Raw genomic sequence first — 22,172 nt, 5'->3', positions numbered from 1 at the left:
CGAGTTCATTAGAACGTGCGTTGAAGATGTCGTTCCCATAGCAACGATTAAAACATTCCCTAACCAGAAACCGTGGATTGATGGCAGCATTCGTGTGAAACTGAAGGCACGAACCACTGCTTTTAATCAGGGCAAGGTGTCTGGTAACATGACTGAATACAAACAGTGCAGCTATTCCCTCCGCAAGGCTATCAAACAAGCTAAGCGCCAGTACAGAGACAAAGTAGAATCTCAATTCAACGGCTCAGACACAAGAGGTATGTGGCAGGGTCTACAGTCAATCACGGACTACAGGAAGAAACCCAGCCCAGTCACGGACCAGGATGTCTTGCTCCCAGGCAGACTAAATAACTTTTTTGCCCGCTTTGAGTGCCACTGACACGGCCTGCAACGGAAACATGCGGTCTCTCCTTCACTGCAGCCGAAGTGAGTAAGACATTTAAACGTGTTAACCCTCGCAAGGCTGCAGGCCCAGACAGCATCCCCAGCCGCGCCCTCAGAGCATGCGCAGACCAGCTGGCCGGTGTGTTTACGGACATATTCAATCAATCCCTATACCAGTCTGCTGTTCCCACATGCTTCAAGAGGGCCACCATTGTTCCTGTTCCCAAGAAAGCTAAGGTAACTGAGCTAAACGACTACCGCCCGTAGCATTCACATCCGTCATCATGAAGTGCTTTGAGAGACTAGTCAAGGACCATATCACCTCCACCCTACCTGACACCCTTGACCCACTCCAATTTGCTTACCGCCCAAATAGGTCCACAGACGATGCAATCTCAACCACACTGCACACTGCCCTAACCCATCTGGACAAGAGGAATACCTATGTGAGAATGCTGTTCATCGACTACAGCTCGGCATTCAACACCATAGTACCCTCCAAGCTCGTCATCAAGCTCGAGACCCTGGGTCTCGACCCCGCCCTGTGCAACTGGGTACTGGACTTCCTGACGGGCCGCCCCCAGGTGGTGAGGGTAGGCAACAACATCTCCTCCCAGCTGATCCTCAACACTGGGGCCCCACAAGGGTGCGTTCTGAGCCCTCTCCTGTACTCCCTGTTCACCCACGACTGCGTGGCCATGCACGCCTCCAACTCAATCATCAAGTTTGCGGACGACACAACAGTGGTAGGCTTGATTACCAACAACGACGAGACGGCCTACAGGGAGGAGGTGAGGGCCCTCGGAGTGTGGTGTCAGGAAAATAACCTCACACTCAACGTCAACAAAACTAAGGAGATGATTGTGGACTTCAGGAAACAGCAGAGGGAACACCCCCAACCACATCGATGGAACAGTAGTGGAGAGGGTAGCAAGTTTTAAGTTCCTCGGCATACACATCACAGACAAACTGAATTGGTCCACTCACACAGACAGCATCGTGAGGAAGGCGCAGCAGCGCCTCTTCAACCTCAGGAGGCTGAAGAAATTCGGCTTGTCACCAAAAGCACTCACAAACTTCTACAGATGCACAATCGAGAGCATCCTGGCGGGCTGTATCACCGCCTGGTATGGCAACTGCACCGCCCTCAACCGTAAGGCTCTCCAGAGGGTAGTGAGGTCTGCACAACGCATCACCGGGGGCAAACTACCTGCCCTCCACCTACACCACCCGATGCTACAGGAAGGCCATAAAGATCATCAAGGACATCAACCACCCGAGCCACTGCCTGTTCACCCCGCTGCCATCCAGAAGGCGAGGTCAGTACAGGTGCATCAAAGCTGGGACCGAGAGACTGAAAAACAGCTTCTATCTCAAGGCCATCAGACTGTTAAACAGCCACCACTAACATTGAGTGGCTACTGCCAACACACTGTCAATGACACTGACTCTACTCCAGCCACTTTAATCATGGGAATTGATGGGAAATGATGTAAATGTATCGCTAGCCACTTTAAACAATGCTACCTTATATAATGTTAATTACCCTACATTGTTCATCTCATATGCATACGTTGATACTGTACTCTATATCATCGACTGCATCCTTATGTAATACATGTATCACTAGCCACTTTAACTATGCCACTTGGTTTACATACTTATCTCATATGTATATACTGTACTCGATATCATCTACTGTATCTTGCCTATGCTGCTCTGTACCATCACTCATTCATATATCCTTATGTACATATTCTTTATCCCCTTACACTGTGTATGACAGTAGTTTTTTTTGGAATTGTTAGTTAGATTACTTGCTCGTTATTACTGCATTGTCGGAACTAGAAGCACAAGCATTTCGCTACACTCGCATTAACATCTGCTAACCATGTGTATGTGACAAATAAAATTTGATTTGATTTGATTTGAAGCGTTTTTTTTTCTTTTCAGAAATGCCTTCTGGAACATGTGAACTTTCATGTGCCTTAATATCAAACTATGCCATCTGTAAATATGAAAACAATTGTTAAACTTACGGAAAAAGAGGGAACCTTCCCGTTAGCCATGATTGGCTGAGATAATGAGGGGGCTGGACATGCCAAGAGATGAGTTCGGATTGGTCTGCCATGTAGCATGCTTCTGTCTATAACATGAGCTGGTCAGAATGTGTAGGGAATCCTTTCTAATGCGGCTTTTTGAAAGATATCATGTAGTAGACTGCATAAGTGTTGCTCTCCACACGCTGGAGGACCGGATTATATCTCCAAACTAAGGGCAACCATTCCATCCGTGACAGAGAGGGTTTAGCGTCCCTCCATGTATATGGGTATGAGAGTCTAGCTAGCTAGTTTTTCAGTGTAGTAATATTATTCGTATCTCAGAACCATTTGTATTGCTAGTTACAGTCTAATATTAGCTAGCTAACATTGAATCTGGTTTGTTAGCTACCCGCAGATTAATGCAGAGAAGTAACGTTATGAGTTGGGATTATGGTTCATTGTTTACCTAGCTAACTACATTTCTAAACAAAAGACTCCACTATGCATGTAACCATTTCAATAGAATCTTAATGATGTCACTGGGACAACCGTCGATAGACGTAGCTGGTAAATTCACTCTGGCTATCTACTCCAATTTCAGAGCACTCTCGTCTGAGTGTGCCAGAGTGCAGAATAACTGACAAATTTACAGATGCTCAACACCCGTTGAATATAGCCGGAGTCAGTAAACGTTGGCAAAAAAATCATAATTAAATTGTTGCCAGCAGCACAGTTGCAGTCACCAACGCTCTGGATAACATAAAAACTGCCTAGCCAGCTCTGCTAGAGCGAGTAAAATGTTCAGAGTGACCTGTTCTCTCATTTGTGTCTGGAAAGTAGCTAGCAAGTTAGCCAACATTAGCCAGTTAGCTTGGGTACCTGACAACTGTTGTTAGGTCAGAACGCTCAAATCAACTCTACTCCTCAGCCAGAGCGTCCAGTGTGCGCTCTGAATGCTCCGAGAGTGAAACGCTCTGAATTTATGAATGGACAATCTGACAACGCTCTGAGTTTACAAACACCCAGAAAACACTCTTGCACTCCAGATTAAATTTACAAACACACCCGTAGTATAAACCAGCCTTTAGTCTTGAAATCTTTGGTTGTTTTGTACATGGTCCCACATGGGAATCCTTAAAGAGATGGGTGGGGCTAAAGCTTAAGAGGGTGTGAACGATGTTGAATGGGTGTACACAAAGAAGAGCTCTCCAGCATGTGTACTGAAACATTTAAGGGCCATCTTCTCAAAAGTGATTTTACAAGTTTATCAACTTTCAAAGCAGAATTACTTTCCCATTGTTCCTCAACTGTAGTGTATGATATACTATTTTCTAGCTCTGAGTCTCTACTTTTATCCAAAGTAAAAAACACATTTTCAAATTTTGCTACATAAGACCAAATCGAGCCGGTCGTTGACATTTAAAAAATCAAAAGCTGAAATGTCTTGAGTCAATAAGTATTCAACCCTTTTGTTATGGCCTAAATAAGTTCAGGAGTAAGAATGTGCTTAACACGTCACATAATAAGTTGCATGGACTCACTCTGTGTGTAATAATAGTGTTTAACATGATTTTTTAAAACAATGACTACCCCATCTCTACACCACAGGTACAATTATATGTTTGTCGAGTAATGAATTTCAGGCACAGATTCAACAGCAAAGACCAGTGAGGTTTCCAATGGTTCGCAAAGAAGGGCACCTATTGGTAGATGGATTAAAAAAAGAATCCCTTTGCGCATTGTGCAGTTATTAATTACACTTTGGATGGTGTATCAATACAACCTGTCACTAAAAAGATACAGGCGCCCTTCCTAACTCAGTTGCCGGAGAGGAAGGAAACCGCTCAGGGATTTCACCATGAGGCCAATGGTGATTTTAAAACAGTTACAGAGTTTAATGGCTGTCATAGGAGATAACTGAGGATGGATTAACAACACTGTAGTAACTCCACAATACTAGCATAAATTAAGGAAGCTTGCACAAAATAAAGTAACTGCAAAGTAACTGTAAAAACAAAGTAACTGTAAAAACAAAGTTACTTGCAAAGTAACTGCAAAAAATGTGGCAAAACATTTTATATTTTGTCCTGAAAACAAAGTGTTATGTTTGGGACAAATCAAACACATCATTGAGTACCACTCTTCATATTTTCAAGCATGGGGGTGGCTGCATCATTTTATGCGTATGCTTGTCATCTGTAAGGACTAGGGAGTTTTTAAGATAAAAATAAACGGAATAGAGCTAAGCACAGGTAAACTCCTAGAGGAAATCTTGGTTCAGTCTGCTCTCCAGCAGACACTGGGAGATAAATTCACCTTTCAGCAGGACAATGACCAAATATTCACTAGTTACCAAGATTATGTTGCTTACCAAGATGACTATGATTTTTTTTGAGTGGCCTAGATACAGTCAAGTTAAATCGGGCTTGAAAATGTATGGCATGACTTTAAAATGGCTGTCTTGCAATGATCAACAACGAACTTGACAGAGATTGAAGAATTTTTAAAAGGATAATGGGGAAATAATGAACAATCCAGGTGAGCAAAGCTTTTAGAGACTTACCCAGAAAGACAACGCTGTAATTGCTGCCAAAGGTGATTCTAACATGTATTGACTCAGGGAGTTGAATACCTATCTAATCAAGATACACCAAACAAAAATATAAACGCAACATGCAACAATTTGAAAGATTTTACTGAGTTAACAGTTAATTTAAGGAAATCAGTCAATTGAAATAAATAAATTAGGCCCCAATATATGGATTTAACATGACCGGAAATACAGATATGCATCTGTTGGTCTCAAACATGCTCAATGGGTGACATATCTGGTGAGTATGCAGGCCATGGAAGAACTGGGACATTTTCAGCATCCAAGAATTGCATTATCATGTTGAAACATGAGGTGATGGCAGAGGATAAATGGCATGACATTGGGCCTCAGGATCTGGTCACGGTATCTCTGTGCATTCAAATGGCCATCGGTAAAATGCTATTGTGTTTGGTGTCCGTAGCTTATGCCTGCCCATACCATATCCTCACCCCCAACATGGGGCACTCTGTTCACAACGTTGACATAAGACAATTGCTCGCCCACACAATACCATATACATGCCGTCTGCCATCGGCCCGGTATAGTTGAAACCGGGATTCATCCATGAAAGAGCACACTTCTCCAGTGTGCCAGTGGCCATCGAAGGTGAGCATTTGCACACTGAAGTCGGTTACGACGCTGAACTGCAGTCAGGTCAAGACCCTGGTGAGGACAATGAGCACGCAGATGAGCTTCCCTGAGACGGTTTCTGCCAGTTTGTGCAGAAATTCTTTGGTTGTGCAAACTCATCAGCTGTCCGGGTGACTGAACTTAGACAATCCTGCAAGTGAAGCATGTGGAGGTCCTGGGCTGGCGTGGCTACATGTGGTCTGCGGTTGTGAGGCAGGTTGGACGTACTGCAAAATTCTCAAAAACGATGTTGGATGTGGTTTATGGTAGAGAAATGAACATTAAATTCTATGGCAACAATTTTGGTGGACATTCCTGCAGTCAGCATGCTAATTGCATAATCCCTCAAAACTTGAGACATCTGTGGCATTGTGTTGTGTGACAAAACTGCATATTTTAGAGTGGCCTTTTATTGTCCCCAAAACAAGGTGCATCTGTGTGATCATTATGCTGTTTATTCAGGTCCTTGATATGCGGCACCTGTCAGATGGATTTATTATCTTGGCAAAGGAGAAATGCTCACTAACAGGGATGTAAGCAAATTTGTGCAAACAATTTGAGAGAAATATGCTTTGTGAATGTATGGAAAATGTCTGGAAGCCTAAATCATATGTAGGTTCTTCACAACGATGTAACGTTCGTCGTCCTCGTCTGAGGAGTATGAAGGATCGGAGGAACAATGCGCAGCGTGGTACGTGTTCATGAGGAATTTATTAAACACATAACACTAAAACAAAAATAACAAAGAGAATGACACGAAATGAAACAGTCCTGCCTGGTGACATACACAAAGACAGAAAATAATCTCCCACGAAACACAGGTGGGAAAAGGCTACCTAAGTATGATTCTCAATCAGAGACAACTAACGACACCTGCCTCTGATTGAGAACCATACCAGGCCAAACGCAAAACACAACATAGAAAAACAAACATAGACAACCCACCCCAACTCACGCCCTGACCAACCTAAAACAAAGACATAACAGAAGAACTAAGGTCAGAACGTGACTGACGACCCCAACCCACCCCTCTCAAATATATATAACAGTCCATTCGGAAAGTATTCAGACCCCTTGACTTTTTCTACATTTTGTTAAGTTACAGCCTTATTCTAAAATTGATTAAAAAGTGTTTTTCCCTCATCAATCTACACACAATACCTCATAATGGCAGAGCAAAAACAGATTTTTAGACATTTTTGCAAATGTATACAAAATAAAAAAACAGAAATACCATATTTATGGAAAATGTAATTATTGACAATGAAAAAGTGGGACTGTTGTTCCCTTGTCATATAATTGGTACATTGACTATCAATGTAGCATTAAACATAGTTTTCCAGATTGTATTTGTACAACAACTAAAAAAAATGCGATATGAATATTGGATCAAGGACTGAGACAACCTGGTTAAATTTGGTGGTCCTGAGGCAATACAAGTTGAGAACCACTGCTGTAGAGTGCTTGTGTGAGTGAAGATGGTTACTCACAGAGATGTAGACGGCAGCAAAGGAAGCCAGTGTGGCATGTTGAGACGGAAAAGACTTTCTGGAAAGGAACAAGGAAAGAGGGGAAGAGGAGAGGATGGACAGAAACAGATGGTTTAGTGTTTGAGCCAACATGGACTGTACAAATCAGTGGAGGACACAGTTTTATGCCACGACCATCTACAAATGTTGTTCATGATTGATTTTTTTTTAAAAACCTACACGCTGAAGAAGGCTGTTACATCAAAAAGTCTGTGTATGCTATCCTGATGCAGTAACATTTTTAAAAATGAATGGAAAATGAATGACGATTTGTGACATAACTTTGAGCGCGGACCCATCAGACTTCATTAGTTATCTGAATTCCCGTTTTTTACACACCAACTGAATATCTGGGAGAGCACGATTGTACTTTCTTTATTTACAATCTCAAAAACATATTATATCTTATGGCATGTTTGTACAGTAGGTGAGAGAATTCTATTGAGCTGAAACATTCCTAAATGCTGCAGTACATCATATACAGTACCAGTCAAAGGTTTGGACAAACCTACTCATTCAAGGGTTTTCCTTTATTTTTCATTGTAGAATAATAGTGAACACATCAAAACTATGAAATAACACATATGGAATCATGTAGTAACCAAAAACGTTTGCCTTGATGACAGCCTTGCACACTCCGTTAACCATTTGGAAAACACAATCCAGTAACATAACTACAAAACATATACTTTCATAGGTGCACATGAGCTTCTTTCAACATAAAAAACAAACACTTTTTGACTGGTGTAACTCATTGAAAAGCACAGGTTAATCCATTGTATACAGTACCTTCAGAAAGTATTCACACCCCTGGACTTTTTCCACATGTTGTTGTGTTACAGACTAAATTGAAAATGTATTAAATTGAGATTCATTGTCACTGGCCTACACACAATAACTCATCATGTCAAAGTTGAATTATGACATTTTTTTCTTAAGACATTTTTACAAATGAATTACAAATCAAAAGCTGAAATGTCTTGAGTCAATAAGTATTCAACCCTTTTGTTATGGCCTAAATAAGGTCAGTTTTTTTTAACAATGACTTCCTCATCTCTGAACCTCATTATGAGGTATTTTGTGTAGATGGGTGAGAAAAATAAATATTTTTAATCCATTTTTAATTCAGACTGTAACAGAACAAAATGTGGAATAACTCAAGGGGTATCAAATAAAATAACATTTTATTGGTCGCCTACACATATTTAGCAGATGTTATTGTGGGTGAAGCGAAATGCTTGTATTCCTAGCTCCAACAGTGCAGTAATATCTAACCATTCACAACAATACACACAAATCTAAATTAGAAATAATTCAATTAAGAAATACATAAATATTCAGAGTCCGGAGAATATATATACATATATACAGTGTGTGTGTGTGTTTCCATGTGTTTGATGCCATTCCATTAACTCCATTATTATGAGCCTTCCTCCCATCAGCAACCTCCACTGATCTGTAGAATACTTAGGATAGAATAGTATATGTACAGCAATAGCTGAATAGGATGGCATTAACTAGAATACAGTATATACGGTATATGTCTATGTACATAGGGTAGCATCCTTTAAGGTGCAAGTTTGAGTGATCGGGTGGTAGCCAGCTATTGATAGTGACTAAGTTCAGGGCAGGGTAGTGGGTGGAGGCTATTTAACAGTCTGATGGCCTTGAGATAGAAGCTGTTTTTCAGTCGCTTGGTCCAAGCTTTGATGCACCTGTACTGACCTCATCTTCTGAATGATAGCGGGGTGAACAGGCTGTGGCTCGGGTAGCTGAGGTCCTTGATGATCTTCTTGGCCTTCCTGTGACATCGGGTGCTGTAGATGTCCTGGAGGGCAGGCAGTGTGCCCCCAGTGATGCATTGGGCAGACCGCACCACCATCTAGAAAGCCCTGCGGTTGCGGGCAGTGCTGTTGCCATACTAGGCGGTGATACAGCCCGACAGGATGCTCTCAATTGTGCATCTGTATAAGTTTGTGAGGGTTTTACAGACTGAGCCAAATTTCTTCAGCTTCAGCTTTTGCACCTTCTTCACCACCCTGTCTGTGTTGGTGGATCATTTCAAATTGTCAGTGATGCTTTCGCCAAGGAACTTTAAGCTTTTTACCTTCTCCACTGAGTCCCCATCAATGGGGGCCTTTGCTGTCTCCTGAAGTCCATGATAAGTTCCTTCATTTTGTTGACGTTGAGGGAGAGGTTGTTTTTGGGGCCCTCACCTCCTCTCTGTAGGCTGTCCCATCATTGTTGGTAATCAGGCCAACTACTGTTGTGTCGTCTGCAAACTTGATGATTGAGTTGGAGGCGTGCGTGGCCACACAGTCATAGGCGAACAGAGACTACAGGAGGGGGCTGAGCTGGCACCCTTGTGGGGACCCTTGTGTTGTTTCCTACATTCACGACATGGGGGGCAGCCCATCAGGATGTCCAGGAACCAGTTGCGCAGGGAGGTGTTCAGACCCAGGGCCCCGAGTTTATTGATGAGCTTGGAGGGTACTAGGCTGTTGAAGGAGGACGTGTAGTCAATAAACAGCATTCTTACATAGCTATTCCTCTTTTCCAGATGGGATTGGGCAGTGTGCAGTGCGATGGCGATTGCATCGTCTGCGGATCTATTGGGGCAGTATGCAAATTGAAGTGGGTCGAGGGTGTCAGGTAAGGTGGAGGTGATATGATCCTTAACTAGCCTCTCAAAGCACTTTGTGATGACAGAAGTGAGTGCTACGGACCGATAGTCATTTAGTTCAGTTGCCTTTACTTTCTTGGGTACAGCATCAATGGTGGATATCTTGAAGCAAGTGGGGACAGCAGACTGGCATAGGGAGAGATTGATTATGTCCGTAAACAGCTGGTCTGCACATGCTGTGAGGACGCGGCTAGGGATGCCGTCTGGGCCAGCAGCCTTTTGAGGGTTAACATGATTAATTAAATGTCTTACTCACATCGGCCATAGAGAATGAAAGCCCACAGTCCTGAGCTGTTGAGTTGCGACTCCACTTTGTCTATGTACTGACGTTTTGCCTGTTTGATTGCCTTACGGAGGGCATATCTGCACTGTTTGTATTCGATAAGTTCAATTGCCTTGGGGGGTAAGAACAAAGGATCCAATTCAGGAAAATCTTATTTCTGGTCAGAGCTTCCGCTGCTTTGATATCCAAAAGTTATTTCTGGCTGTATGTAATAACACGTAAAACGTTCTAGGCTAATAATATAAGAAATAACAAAAATGTTTTTATTTAAATACTGCAAAATTGTTTAGGAGCTAGAAGCAGAGCTGCCATGTCTATCGGCGCCATCTTCAGATCTTCAGATGAATACTAAAGAGGAGAAAAACATTGAACTGTTGTACCAATCTCTTCTAGGGGTCTTTATATAGTTCATTAGAGTTAGACTGTTAGACAGTGGGCTAGGATGTCACAGAGAAGAACAGAGACTGTTTATGCCCTGAGCTACTGTCAGTTTTGAGCTTTTAATGGTGCAGGCTGAATTTAATGGTCCATTTCATCTGTCTGTTCACAGGATGAATAAGACCATAAAAGCTATACATTAGTCTTAGAATGACTAAGATGGGCAAGACAATATTAGACACAGATACACAGATTAATCTTCCATGGGTAATGGCACTGTCTGTCAACAGCTCTACAGGAGAATGGGATTACTTTTTAGATAAACATCGATAATTCAATTCAGGGGAGACCGTAGCGAGAAACAATTGAACACAACACATCCCTTTTGAATGATAGTATCTCAAATGTTATGGTTCTACGTCTGCCACTCTGGATGGAAAGCTATCTATCCAGGAAAATGCAAAAACTTTTCTTCAATTTATTTTTGGACAGTAATGATTGACACTGTGGTGTTCCTCAAGACACCTGCCTAGGCCCACTCCTCTACTCTATCTTGACTAATGATTTACCCTCAGTAATGAATAAAGCAAGAGTGGTTATGTATGCTGATGACTCTATAATGTATAGCGCTGCATGAACACACTGTATAATGAGCTAACAGTACTGAGCAAAGAACTAAGAAGTGTGTTTGAGTGGGTTAACATGAATACATTTCTTAAAGAAAATGCATTGTATTTGGTCGAAGATATATGCTTGCCTCATGACCTTCAATTACACTTGTAAATGGATGTGTTCCCTGTAGAATAAGTAAAAAATACCAAATTACTTGGTGTCACATTGGACCAAACTCTATTCTGGTCTGAACATATGTGACCCCTTTCAAGAAGTTAGGCTTATGTCACACGTCACTACTTTACAGGAGATGCATTTGAACATTGTTTTCTATTTTTTTAATCAAAATGTGTTTTGCGGCAGAAATGGAACATGTGAACTTTCATGTGCCATAATAACAAACTTGTATTCCATCTGTAAATATAAATAAAACATTTACATTACAAGCCTAGTTGGTTTAGCCACAGAAAAAGACAGGAACCTGGCTGAGATAATGGATGGGCTGGACTTGCCGAGAGATGAGTTCCGATTGGTCTGCCATGTAGCACGCTTCTGTCTATAACATGAGCTGCTCAGTATGTGTAGATAATCCTTACTACTGCAGCTTTTTTGAAAGACATAACTTTAACCCTGGAGAATTGCAAAAGTGTTGCTACTACTCTCAAAAACATTGCTGCCCATAATTTAGCAGACACTACTGACAAAGATCAGTGAGAAAAAGTTGTCAATTTCATTGCAAGTTAAAGTGTACTGTTAGCTAGCTAGCGAGCATTACCTTGATGGCTCCCTCGTTAATGTTATGTGTATGATCTGTGTAGTAATATAATTTATATCTCAGAAAGTAATTTGTATTGCTAGTTATAGCCTACTGTTAGCTAGCTAGCTAACACCGAACCTAGTTGGTTAGCTTTAGCTACCTGCAGATTCACACTCCAGCATTTCATGCATGTTTGCTAGCTATGACAATACGTTTGTATTGTAGCTATGGGTTGGGAATATGGTAAATTGTTAAACTAGCTAGCTACATGTCTAAACAAAAGACTCCACTTTGCCAGATGATTACATGATCCAACAAGTTAGCCAGGTGTGTCTGGGGGTGATTACGGCCAAATATTGTATTTCATGAACATGTGTACATGTCTAGTACACAAGTGTGACACATCCACTTACTTTAGCTAGATGTGGCTTGAGGGTGGATATATAATTTATTTCACATGGCCCATCAATTTAGACAAGTGTCTCTGGGTAAGTATCCTCTTAATAATTTCACCACTTTTAGTATTGACATCTTTGGTTGCTTACAACACTACTTTTTCACTCTGTTTAGGAAAAGGCCTTTCATGTGAATCCTTAAAGAGATGGGAGGGGCTTAAGAGGGTGTGAATGATGCTGAATAGGTGTAGACAAAGAAGTGCTCTCCAGTAGGTGTACCAAAACATTCAAGGGCCATTTTCAACTTTCAAAGCAGAATTACTTTCCCTATTGTTCCTGCAGTGATATACGATTTTGTAGCTCCGAGTCGCTACTTGTATCCAATATAAAAAACACCATTTCACATTTTGCTACATGAGACCAAATAGAGGCATATATATATATATAGATCATATTGTAATTATAACGGATAAGAGCATTGCTATAACAAGAAAATTGTCTGAGTATGTAACATCCAGCACGAATTGCTATGCTTTATCTTGGCCAGGTCGCAGTTGCAAATGAGAACTTGTTCTCAACTAGCCTACCTGGTTAAATAAAGGTGAAATAAAAATAAAATAAATAAATACTAGCAACAAACATAACCACCAAACCAGACAGGAAGTTCAGGTGATCTGATACCCCCGAGGACAAACAGTTAAATTTTTTAATTTTTTAATTTCACCTTTATTTAACCAGGTAAGCTAGTTGAGAACAAGTTCTCATATACAACTGCAACCTGGCCAAGATAAAGCAAAGCAGTGCGACACAAGCAACAACACAGAGTTACACATGGAATAAACAAGCATACCAGCACAATAGAAAAAAAGAAAGTCTATATACAGTGTGTGCAAATGGCGCGAGGAGGTAGGCAATAAATAGGCCATAGTAGCAAAGTAATTACAATTTAGCAGATTTAGCAGATTAACACTGGAGTGATAAATGAGCAGATGATGATGTGCAAGTAGAGATACTGTTGTGCAGAAAGTAAATTAAAACAATATGGGGATGATGTAGGTAGATTGGGTGGGCTATTTACAGATGGACTATGTACAGCTGCAGCGATCGGTTAGCTGCTCACATACAGAGCCATCACTGAATAGAATTATTTACCAATTTCTCAGGCAGAAAGTAAATACACCTTCAAGAAAGCAATAAAAGAACATCCAATGCGATCAACCATATGACTGCACAGATACTAATGCCAGACAGCATCTCCTGAATGCTCAATGTATTACCGGTCAGATATTTTAATTGTCTGTAACGTCTACTTGTTAAAAGTTTGTAACGTCTTAATGTAAATTGTAATTGTTTGTAATGTCTTTTTAGTTCTGTGTTGGACCCCAGGAAGATTAGCTGACATTACGGCGTCAGCCAATGGGGATCCTAATAATACTTTTAATTCAAATCTCACCATGTGCTTTGCCTTAACCACTCACTCCAGATGAAAACTCCATACATCTATTTTCCCTGAATCCACACAAGCTATTTGCTGATGTGCAAAAGAGTCGCTTTCCCAACCTCATTAGCGAGAACATCAAAAGGTTCTCTTTACTCTACAGCCATGATAACCACAATTAGAAACCAAAATAGCTTTGCTGCCGCTTGTCTTGTCTGGGTCCTTGTGTTTATACATCCAAACAGAACTGAACAACTCAAACTCTGCGTAATCCCCGGAAAAATAACCCATTGAACTGTGCTAATGACTCAAGTCTGCTGCTACTGAGTAATTGGAGGTATTAGATTAACTCACACATCAATACAACTTGCAGACAAAATGTGCTTTGATTGACAGTATAGATATATGAATACTTTAACTCTAGGATCATAATATCGTCAGAAAAATGCAAAAACTTCTAACTAACCCTAACATACCTGTCAACGCTCTTATCGAGAGCAGCTTAAAGTAGTTAGTACATACATTTTCATACTGGTACCCCATGGTGATCAAACCCACAACCAGGGCATTACAAGCACCATACTCTACCAAGTGAGCCACTCTACCAAGTAACCCACTCATGCTTAATATCTATAGCCCGGTTCAACACTAACTCTAGCCTCAACCCTATCGCTAACCTAAGCATAATGTCCACACCCTGGGTCAACACTAACCTTAGCCATAACACAAACTTCATGTCCACACCCCGGCTCAACCCTAACCCTCAACCCTAACCCTAGCTTCATGTCCTCATCCTGGATCAACCCTAACCCTAGTCATAATCCTGACCCCTTAGCATCAGGTTGGTGGAGCAGAAACACATTGAGAGCTCTTTAGAGGTCAACGGTGAAAGGTGAATGTGACAAACCTGCCCTGGTTGATGGCTGCGATTTCGGACCCGGAGCAGATATCCTGCAGGATGTAGGTGTTCTCGTCACAGGTTGTGTTGAGCGTGGTGTAGTTGGGTTTACACACAGTCAGAAAGTAAGGTGCATGGTAGCCCGTCGCTAGCTGGAGGATGTCCGTGATGAGAGCTGTGGCACACAGGCCAAACACATGGACACCTGGTTGGCAGAGACACACACATGCACGCACGACACATGCACACACACACATACATGCACACACACATGCACACACACCCAGTTAGCATAGATTTATTTTTATACTTGGGCCTTGTCATGTCTTTTTTTCATTATTCATAAAAATACATACTTAAGGGGCTGAGACAGTCTCATCAGGTAAACCAAATTAAACTTACCAATAAATCTGACAGCTCTGCGGATGAAGGAGTTAAAGCTACAGCCTGCTGCATTGATGTCTGCCTCTGCCCCGACACCCTTCCTCTTTCTGGACAGACAGCAGAACAGGATCCCCTCTCCGATCATTATCTGTGGACAGAGACATGGTCATCACTGTGGACACATACACTTATAGCACACACACACACACACACACACACACACACACACACACACACACACACACACACACACACACACACACACACACACACACACACACACACACACACACACACACACACACACACACACACACACACACAGTAGGATTAAGAGATCACCTTCCCATGAACTCTGTCTACCTCTGTTTCAAATGACTGCCTTTCCTCTCAGCGCTCTGTTTTCGGGATAAAGTAAAGCTCTCTGTCTTTGGCATAGCCCCAGACGAAAGGTTAGGGAAAGGCCAAGGCACACTTTCCCTGCAGTATGGAGTACTATGGCCTACCATTCCAATGTACAACGCTCAGCACTAACCAGCTGTGGTAATCATGATTTTATAACCCACAAACAGCTGACTGACCAATATCACAATACCTTCCAACTAGGCTTGGAGCGACATACCGTTTACCGGGGTATTTTGAAATACCAACAGTATGATTTTCAATACTGTAAAAAAAAAAAATATTATAATAATAATTAGCCCTCGCGTAGGCTGAGGAGGTGAGCGCTACACCACTGCTTATAAGTTAAGTATAACTATAAGAAATCTAAGATGTGTCAAATAAATGATATCCAGCTCGGAGCTCCAGCTATGCATTTGGTTTGCTAACTTGCTAGCTAAGTGGGTAGATGTCAATATCAAGCTTCTCGTTTACAGCAGAGACATTCCTTTAAAAAAATAATAAACAGCGCCCCTTGTGTGGACATTCGGTAATACCATATACCCTGACATGGTACAGAAATGGTATGACCCCCAACCCTACTTCCAATATAGAACATGAATAACTTCAGCCCCCTAGATGTACAGTAAGTCTCTCCCTTGTGTCTGGAACTTTGACAAACAGAACCACAGGACAACAGGCTGTCGTCTGTGTCTGAATAAACCCCTCCACACTGACCTTCAAACACAATCCAATCCCCTCTGCTCTGTTCAGAGGAGCTGAAACAATAAACACACACACATATCACCACACCCGTCAATCAATCAGAATCTTTCTCTGTTACCCGATCCATAATCTCAGAACTGAGAACCAAATATTGTGGGCCAGCCAGCTACCACAAGAGACTACCCACACCATGACAACTTGAATAAAGCATGAATCCCAATGATACATCCTCTCCCACAGCTCTGATACAGTCATTACTAGTCTATAATAACCCCTCTTCTGTTTGTCAGTGTGAATGCATGAGGAGTTTAAATCTCAGTGGGGTTGTGTGTTTGATGTTAGCAGTGATCCACACCCTGTCCTGGTCTGGCACAGGCAGGGTGTTGTGAGAAGTAAGGGCTAAACCCCAGGGTGTTGTGGGTACTGGAGTATGGTCTAACTAAGCCTTTGGCGTCGGGTCTGTTGTCACACTGTGACGTGAATGAGGGGCCAGGTATCATGCAGCTATCACCATGGCAGCCCATCTGACAGGTTGAGAGTGTGAGTGTGTCTCTCTGTGTGTGTGTGTGTGTGTGTGTGTGTGTGTGTGTGTGTGTGTGTGTGTGTGTGTGTGTGTGTGTGTGTGTGTGTGTGTGTGTGTGTGTGTGTGTGTGTGTGTGTGTGCGCGCGCGTGGGCAGGCGGGCGTGTGCATCCGCGCGTGTGTGAGTGCGAGAGAGAGAGCAACAGAACACTGAGCTATGACAACTGGCCGAACCACAGGACCCTGCACTACCTGCAGGTACTTCCTTTCTAATGATACATGTGCTCTATAACAAACCAATACACAGTGCTCCGATAGAGATGGTGAAAATGGCTTGGTGATCTGAACTAATAGAATGTTGTAGCATTATCGTACTTACAGTAGACAGGTTAATTGTTGTTTTCACATGTTGTTATTGTGGCACGCTAGGTTAGGACTATACCTATATGTACACATATTTCACAGCGTTAGTTGATGTTTGGGAACTGCATCTGAGTGGATTGCAGATGGAATATAGATGGATTTACAGTGTTAGCATTCAGAACATTAAACATACTGTACACTCCCATATGCTCTGAGATATATTTCTGTCTCAGTGCCGTGATGCTTGTTTTTTAATAATCCCAATCAGTATTTATTATCAGCTAGTACATCTCACTAAATGTAACTGATTTTATCAGTGCTGCCAAAGAACTGGAATTGTATTTGGTGCTGTATGTACATGTCCGAAAGCACCAGACCAGTAGTAAACATGGACAGCAGAAATTGAGTAATCTTTACCTTTCAGAAAAGGGTGAGGGGTACAGTAGTTAAGTATGTGCTCTGACATGCAGTCACTGTCAAACACGCATATTTTGACCAATGGGTAAAATAATAAAATAATGTTAATTGTGTAGATAATCCGCTAATAAAACCAATGGTCCAAACCTCATGTCTTTATCATAATCCGTTCCGAACTTATTGGAGTTTTTACCATTGTAGGATGGTCAAATTTAGGGTGACTAAATCAATGGAGGCCAGAGAAAAAAATCTGGAAAATAATTAAGGTTACCTGACCGGCTTACCATTGAACTCGTCATCTTTCTTCTCAAATCCGGAGGACATAAAACAATATGGAGGTAAGATAGATATTGATTTTGAGACATGACATATAGTATTTTCATATTTTAGTATACGTTATTCAAATTAATGTGAAGTTCCTGTTCTTTTTTAAAAGACATCTCACAAAAACAAGCGAATCTCTGTGAAATGTCAAGGGAGCATTGAGCATACCGCAATTATTTTCTTCTTTTCAAAGCCTTTTACATTTAATTCAACTTGTGTCATGCTGATTTTGCTATTTGCGACCCACAACTTGGAAGACGACAACCACAAAATGTAAAAAAAAACTCAAAAGTTTTGGTGAGAAAGCTGCCCCGCTCTGTCAACATACATCGGTGCTTATTATTGGATGTATTAGGTTAAGAAATCCGACTTTTTGGATATAATGTTAATGTGTTAATGATGTGTAAAAGAAAGACCCCACTGAACGATTCAGAACATGAACAATTATTTTTTGTCTTGGTAAAAAAAAAAAAAAAAAGTAGAACATAAGGAAGTGAAATGTCATCACCAAAGTGCCTTTTCACCTACTCTGGGCAGAGTGGGTAGACACCTTACAGTCAGTCTGAGAAGATGCTTCGAAAAGCACCTTTAGTCAACACCATTGTGAGGGGACGTTTTAAAGAAGAAGAGAGAATGGTTCACACTTCAGAACAGTTTAGTTTTCTTGTCATTTTTCAAACACAGCAACATGCCTCCAGGACTCCCAGGAAGTCGGGTGTGAACTAATCAACGCGTTTCTGCATGAGCAGCCTGCTTGAAAACACAACGAAACACTGCAAGACCCACTCATTCATAACACCCACTTAAACCACAGAACAAAAAAAGAGGACCCCAAACTGTAGTTTCAAACTGACAGTTCACCTGGGGACCTTTAGATAGCGATAACTCCATAGCCAGTGACAAAAACACATTGACTGAGTCAGTATAAGTCTTGAAGAAATTGCTAGCTACAGAGACTACTCTGGGGTGGCTGACAGTCAAATGCTGGCTGACAGTAGCAGCCACAGTGTACGTACCCAAGATCTGCTTGCTACAGTACCGAGCGTTGCTAGATCTCTGTGAAAGTAATGCGTCATCAGACAACTAAAGTCAGTAGAATTCCACTGATGCCAGATACAATACATTACCAAATGTATGTGGACACCTGCTCATCAAAAATCTCAGTCCAAAATCATGGGCATTAATATGGAGTTGGTCCTCCTTTGCTGCTGTAACAGCCTCCGCTCTTCTGGGATGGCTTTCCACTAGATGTTGGAACATTGCTGCAAGAACTTACTTTCATTCAGCCACAAGAGTATTAGTGAGTATTAGTGAGGTCTAGCACTGATGTTGGGCGATTAGGCCTGGCTCGCAGTTGGTGCTCCAATACATCCCAAAGGTGTTCGAGGGGTTTGAGGTCGGGACTCTGTGCAGGCCAGTCAAGATCTTCCACACTGATCTCAACAAACCATTTATATACGGACCTTGCTTTGTGCACGTGGGCATTGCTATGCTGATATAGGAAAGGGCCTTCCCCAAACTGTTGCCACAAAGTTGGAACCACAGAATCATATAGAATGTCATTGTATGCTGTAGCGTTAAGAATTCCCTTCACTGCTGGTTCGATCCCAGGCTGTGTGGCAGCCGGCCGCGACCGGGAGACCCATGAGGCGGTGCACAACTGGCTAAGCATCGTCCGAGTTAGGGGAGGTTTTGGCCGGCCGGGTTGTCCTTGTCCCATCACGCTCTAGCGGCTCCTGTTGTCCTTGTCAAAATGCTCGCTGACACGATCGCCAGGTGTACGGTGTATCCTCCGACACATTGGTGCCGCTGGCTTCCGGGTTAAGCGAGCATTGTGTCAAGAAGCAGTGCGGCTTGGCGGGTCGTGTTTCGGGGGACGCACGGCACTTGACCTTCGCCTCTCCCGAGTCCGTACGGGAGTTGCAGCGATGGGACAAGACTGTAACTACCAATTGAATATCACGAAATTGGGGAGAAAAATGGGTAAAAAATGTTTTATTAATTAAAAAGAAGAGGCCTAGCCTGAACCATGAAAAACAGCCCGAGACCATTATTCCTCCTCCACCACAATGTACAGTTGGCACTATGCATTCCGGCAGGTAGCGTTCTCCTGGCATCTGCCAAACCCAAATTCGTCCGTCGGACTGTCAGATGGTGAAGCGTGATTCATCACTCCAGAGAACACGTTTCCAGTGCTCCAGAGTCCAATGGGGGTGAGCTTTACATCGTTCCAGCCGATGCTTGGCATTGTGCATGGTGATCTTAGACTTGTGTGTGGCTGCTTGGCCATGGAAACTAATTTCATTAAGCTCCAGACGGGACAAGCACACAGTTCTTGTACTGACATTGCTTCTAGAAGTAGTTTGGAACTCAGTAGTGAGTGTTGCAACTGAGGACAGATGATTTTTACGAGCTACGCGCTTCAGCACTCGGTTGTCCCGTTCTGTGAGCTTGTGTGGCCTACCACTTCGGGGCTAAGCTGTTGTTGTTTCTAGAAGTTACCACTTCACAATAATAGGGGACAGCTCTAGCAGGGCAGAAATTTGACAAACTGACTTTTTGGAAAGGTGGCATCCTATGACGGTGCCACGTTGCAAGTCACTGAGCTCTTCAGTAAGTATGGGCCATTCTACTGCCAATGTTTTTGTCTATGGAGATTGCATGGCTGTGTGCTTGGTTTTATACACCTGTCATCAACGGGTGTGGCTGAAATAGCCGAATCCACAAATTTTAAGGTAGTTTTGTAATTACAGTGCCTTCGTAAAGTATTCAGACCCCTTGACTTTTTCCTCAATTTGTTGTTACAGCCTTATTCTAAAATGGATTAAAGAAATAAAACATCTCAGCAATCTACACACAATACCTCATAATGACAAACCTGTTTTTAGAATTGATAAAAAACAGAAATACCTTATTTACATAAAAAATCAGACCAATTGCTATAAGACTTGATAATCAGCTCAGGTGCATCCTGTTTCCATTGATCATCCTTGTGATGTATATACAAATTGATTGGAGTCCACCTGTGGTAAGTTCAATTGATTGGACATTAGTTGGAAAGACCCACAGTGCATGTCAGAGCAAAAGCCATGAGGTTGAAGGAATTGTCCGTTGAGCTCCGAGACAGGATTGTGTCGAGGCACAGATTGGTGAAAGGGTACCAAAAATGTCTGCAGCAATGACGGTCCACAATTCACAGTTGCCTCCATCTTCCTAGAGGTGTCCGCCCGGCCAAACTGAGCAATTGGGGGAGAAGGGCCTTGCTCAGGGAGGTGACCAAGAACCCGATGGTCTCTCTAATAGAGCTCTAGAGTTCCTCTGTGGGGATGGGAGAACCTTCCAGATGGACAACCATCTCTGCAGCACTCTACCAATTAGGCCTTTATGGTAGAGTTGCCAGACGGAAGCCACTCCTCAGTAAAAGGCACATGACAGCCTGCTTGGAGTTCACCAAAAGGCACCTAAAGACTCTCAGATCATGAGAAACAAGATTCTCTGGTCTGATGAAACCAAGATGAACTATTTGGCCTGAATGCCAAGCGTCACATCTGGAGGAAACCTGGCATCATCCCTACCTCAAAGCATGGTGGTTGCAGCATCATGCTGTGGGGATATTTTTCAGCGGCAGGGACTGGGAGACTAGTCAGGATCGAAGGAAAGATGAACGGAGCAAAGTATAGAGCGATCCTTGATGAAAACCTGCCCTAGAGCACTCAGGACCTCAGACTGGGGAGAAGGTTCACCTTCCAACAGGACAACAACCTTAAGCACACAAGATAACGCAGGAGTGTCTTTGGGACAAGTCTCTGAATGTCCTTGAGTGGCCCAGCCAGAGCCCGGACTTGAACCCGATCGAACATCTCTGGAGAGACCTGAAAATAGCTGTGCAGCAACACTCCCCATCCAACCTGACAGAGCTTGAGAGGATCTATAGAGAGGAATGGGAGAAACTCCCCAAATACAGGTGTGTCAAGCTTGTAGCGCCATACCCAAAAATAATTGAGGCTGTAATCGCTGCCAAAGGTGCGACAACAAAGTACTGAGTAAAGGGTCTGAATACTTATGTAAATGTAACATTTCAGTATTTTTTTTAATACATTTTCAAAAACCTGTTTTTGCTTTGTCATTATGGGGTATTGTGTGTAGATTGATGAGGGAAAAAATTATTTAACCCATTTTAGAATAAGGCTGAAATGTAACAACATTTTCTAAAAGTCGAGGGGTCTGAATACCATCCGATTGCACTGTATAGTGTAGTTGAAGATGCTATTTGTGATAAGTGCCTTTTCTTTTTATAAGTGCCTCAGATCAATACAGGAGGATTCTGGTAGTAAACAAGGTTTTCTGGTGGATAGAGAAAATATTTTGATGAGAGTTAGAGTTTTGTTTCGACAAGTCAAACTTCTCAAACACATCATTAGTCGGACAACATCT

At 42.3% G+C, this 22,172-nt stretch overlaps 1 protein-coding gene across 1 annotated transcript in view; it reads right to left on the bottom strand.

The window, feature by feature from the left end:
• LOC112215548 (2-lysophosphatidate phosphatase PLPPR4) overlaps positions 1–22,172 on the bottom strand; it is a 39,441-nt gene that overhangs the window by 5,892 nt on the left and 11,377 nt on the right. The window contains exons 3-5 of the mRNA XM_024374653.2: positions 15,025–15,154; positions 14,632–14,827; positions 7,140–7,197 (exon numbers count right to left, since the gene is read on the bottom strand). Of these exons, the coding sequence (XP_024230421.2) occupies positions 7,140–7,197; positions 14,632–14,827; positions 15,025–15,154 (384 nt within the window). The remainder of the gene's footprint in view (positions 1–7,139; positions 7,198–14,631; positions 14,828–15,024; positions 15,155–22,172) is intronic.

This window comes from Oncorhynchus tshawytscha, linkage group LG16 (assembly GCF_018296145.1).
Source record: "Oncorhynchus tshawytscha isolate Ot180627B linkage group LG16, Otsh_v2.0, whole genome shotgun sequence".
NCBI classification, from domain to species: Eukaryota; Metazoa; Chordata; class Actinopteri; order Salmoniformes; family Salmonidae; genus Oncorhynchus; species Oncorhynchus tshawytscha.
This window is presented reverse-complemented; position numbering and strand designations above follow the sequence as displayed.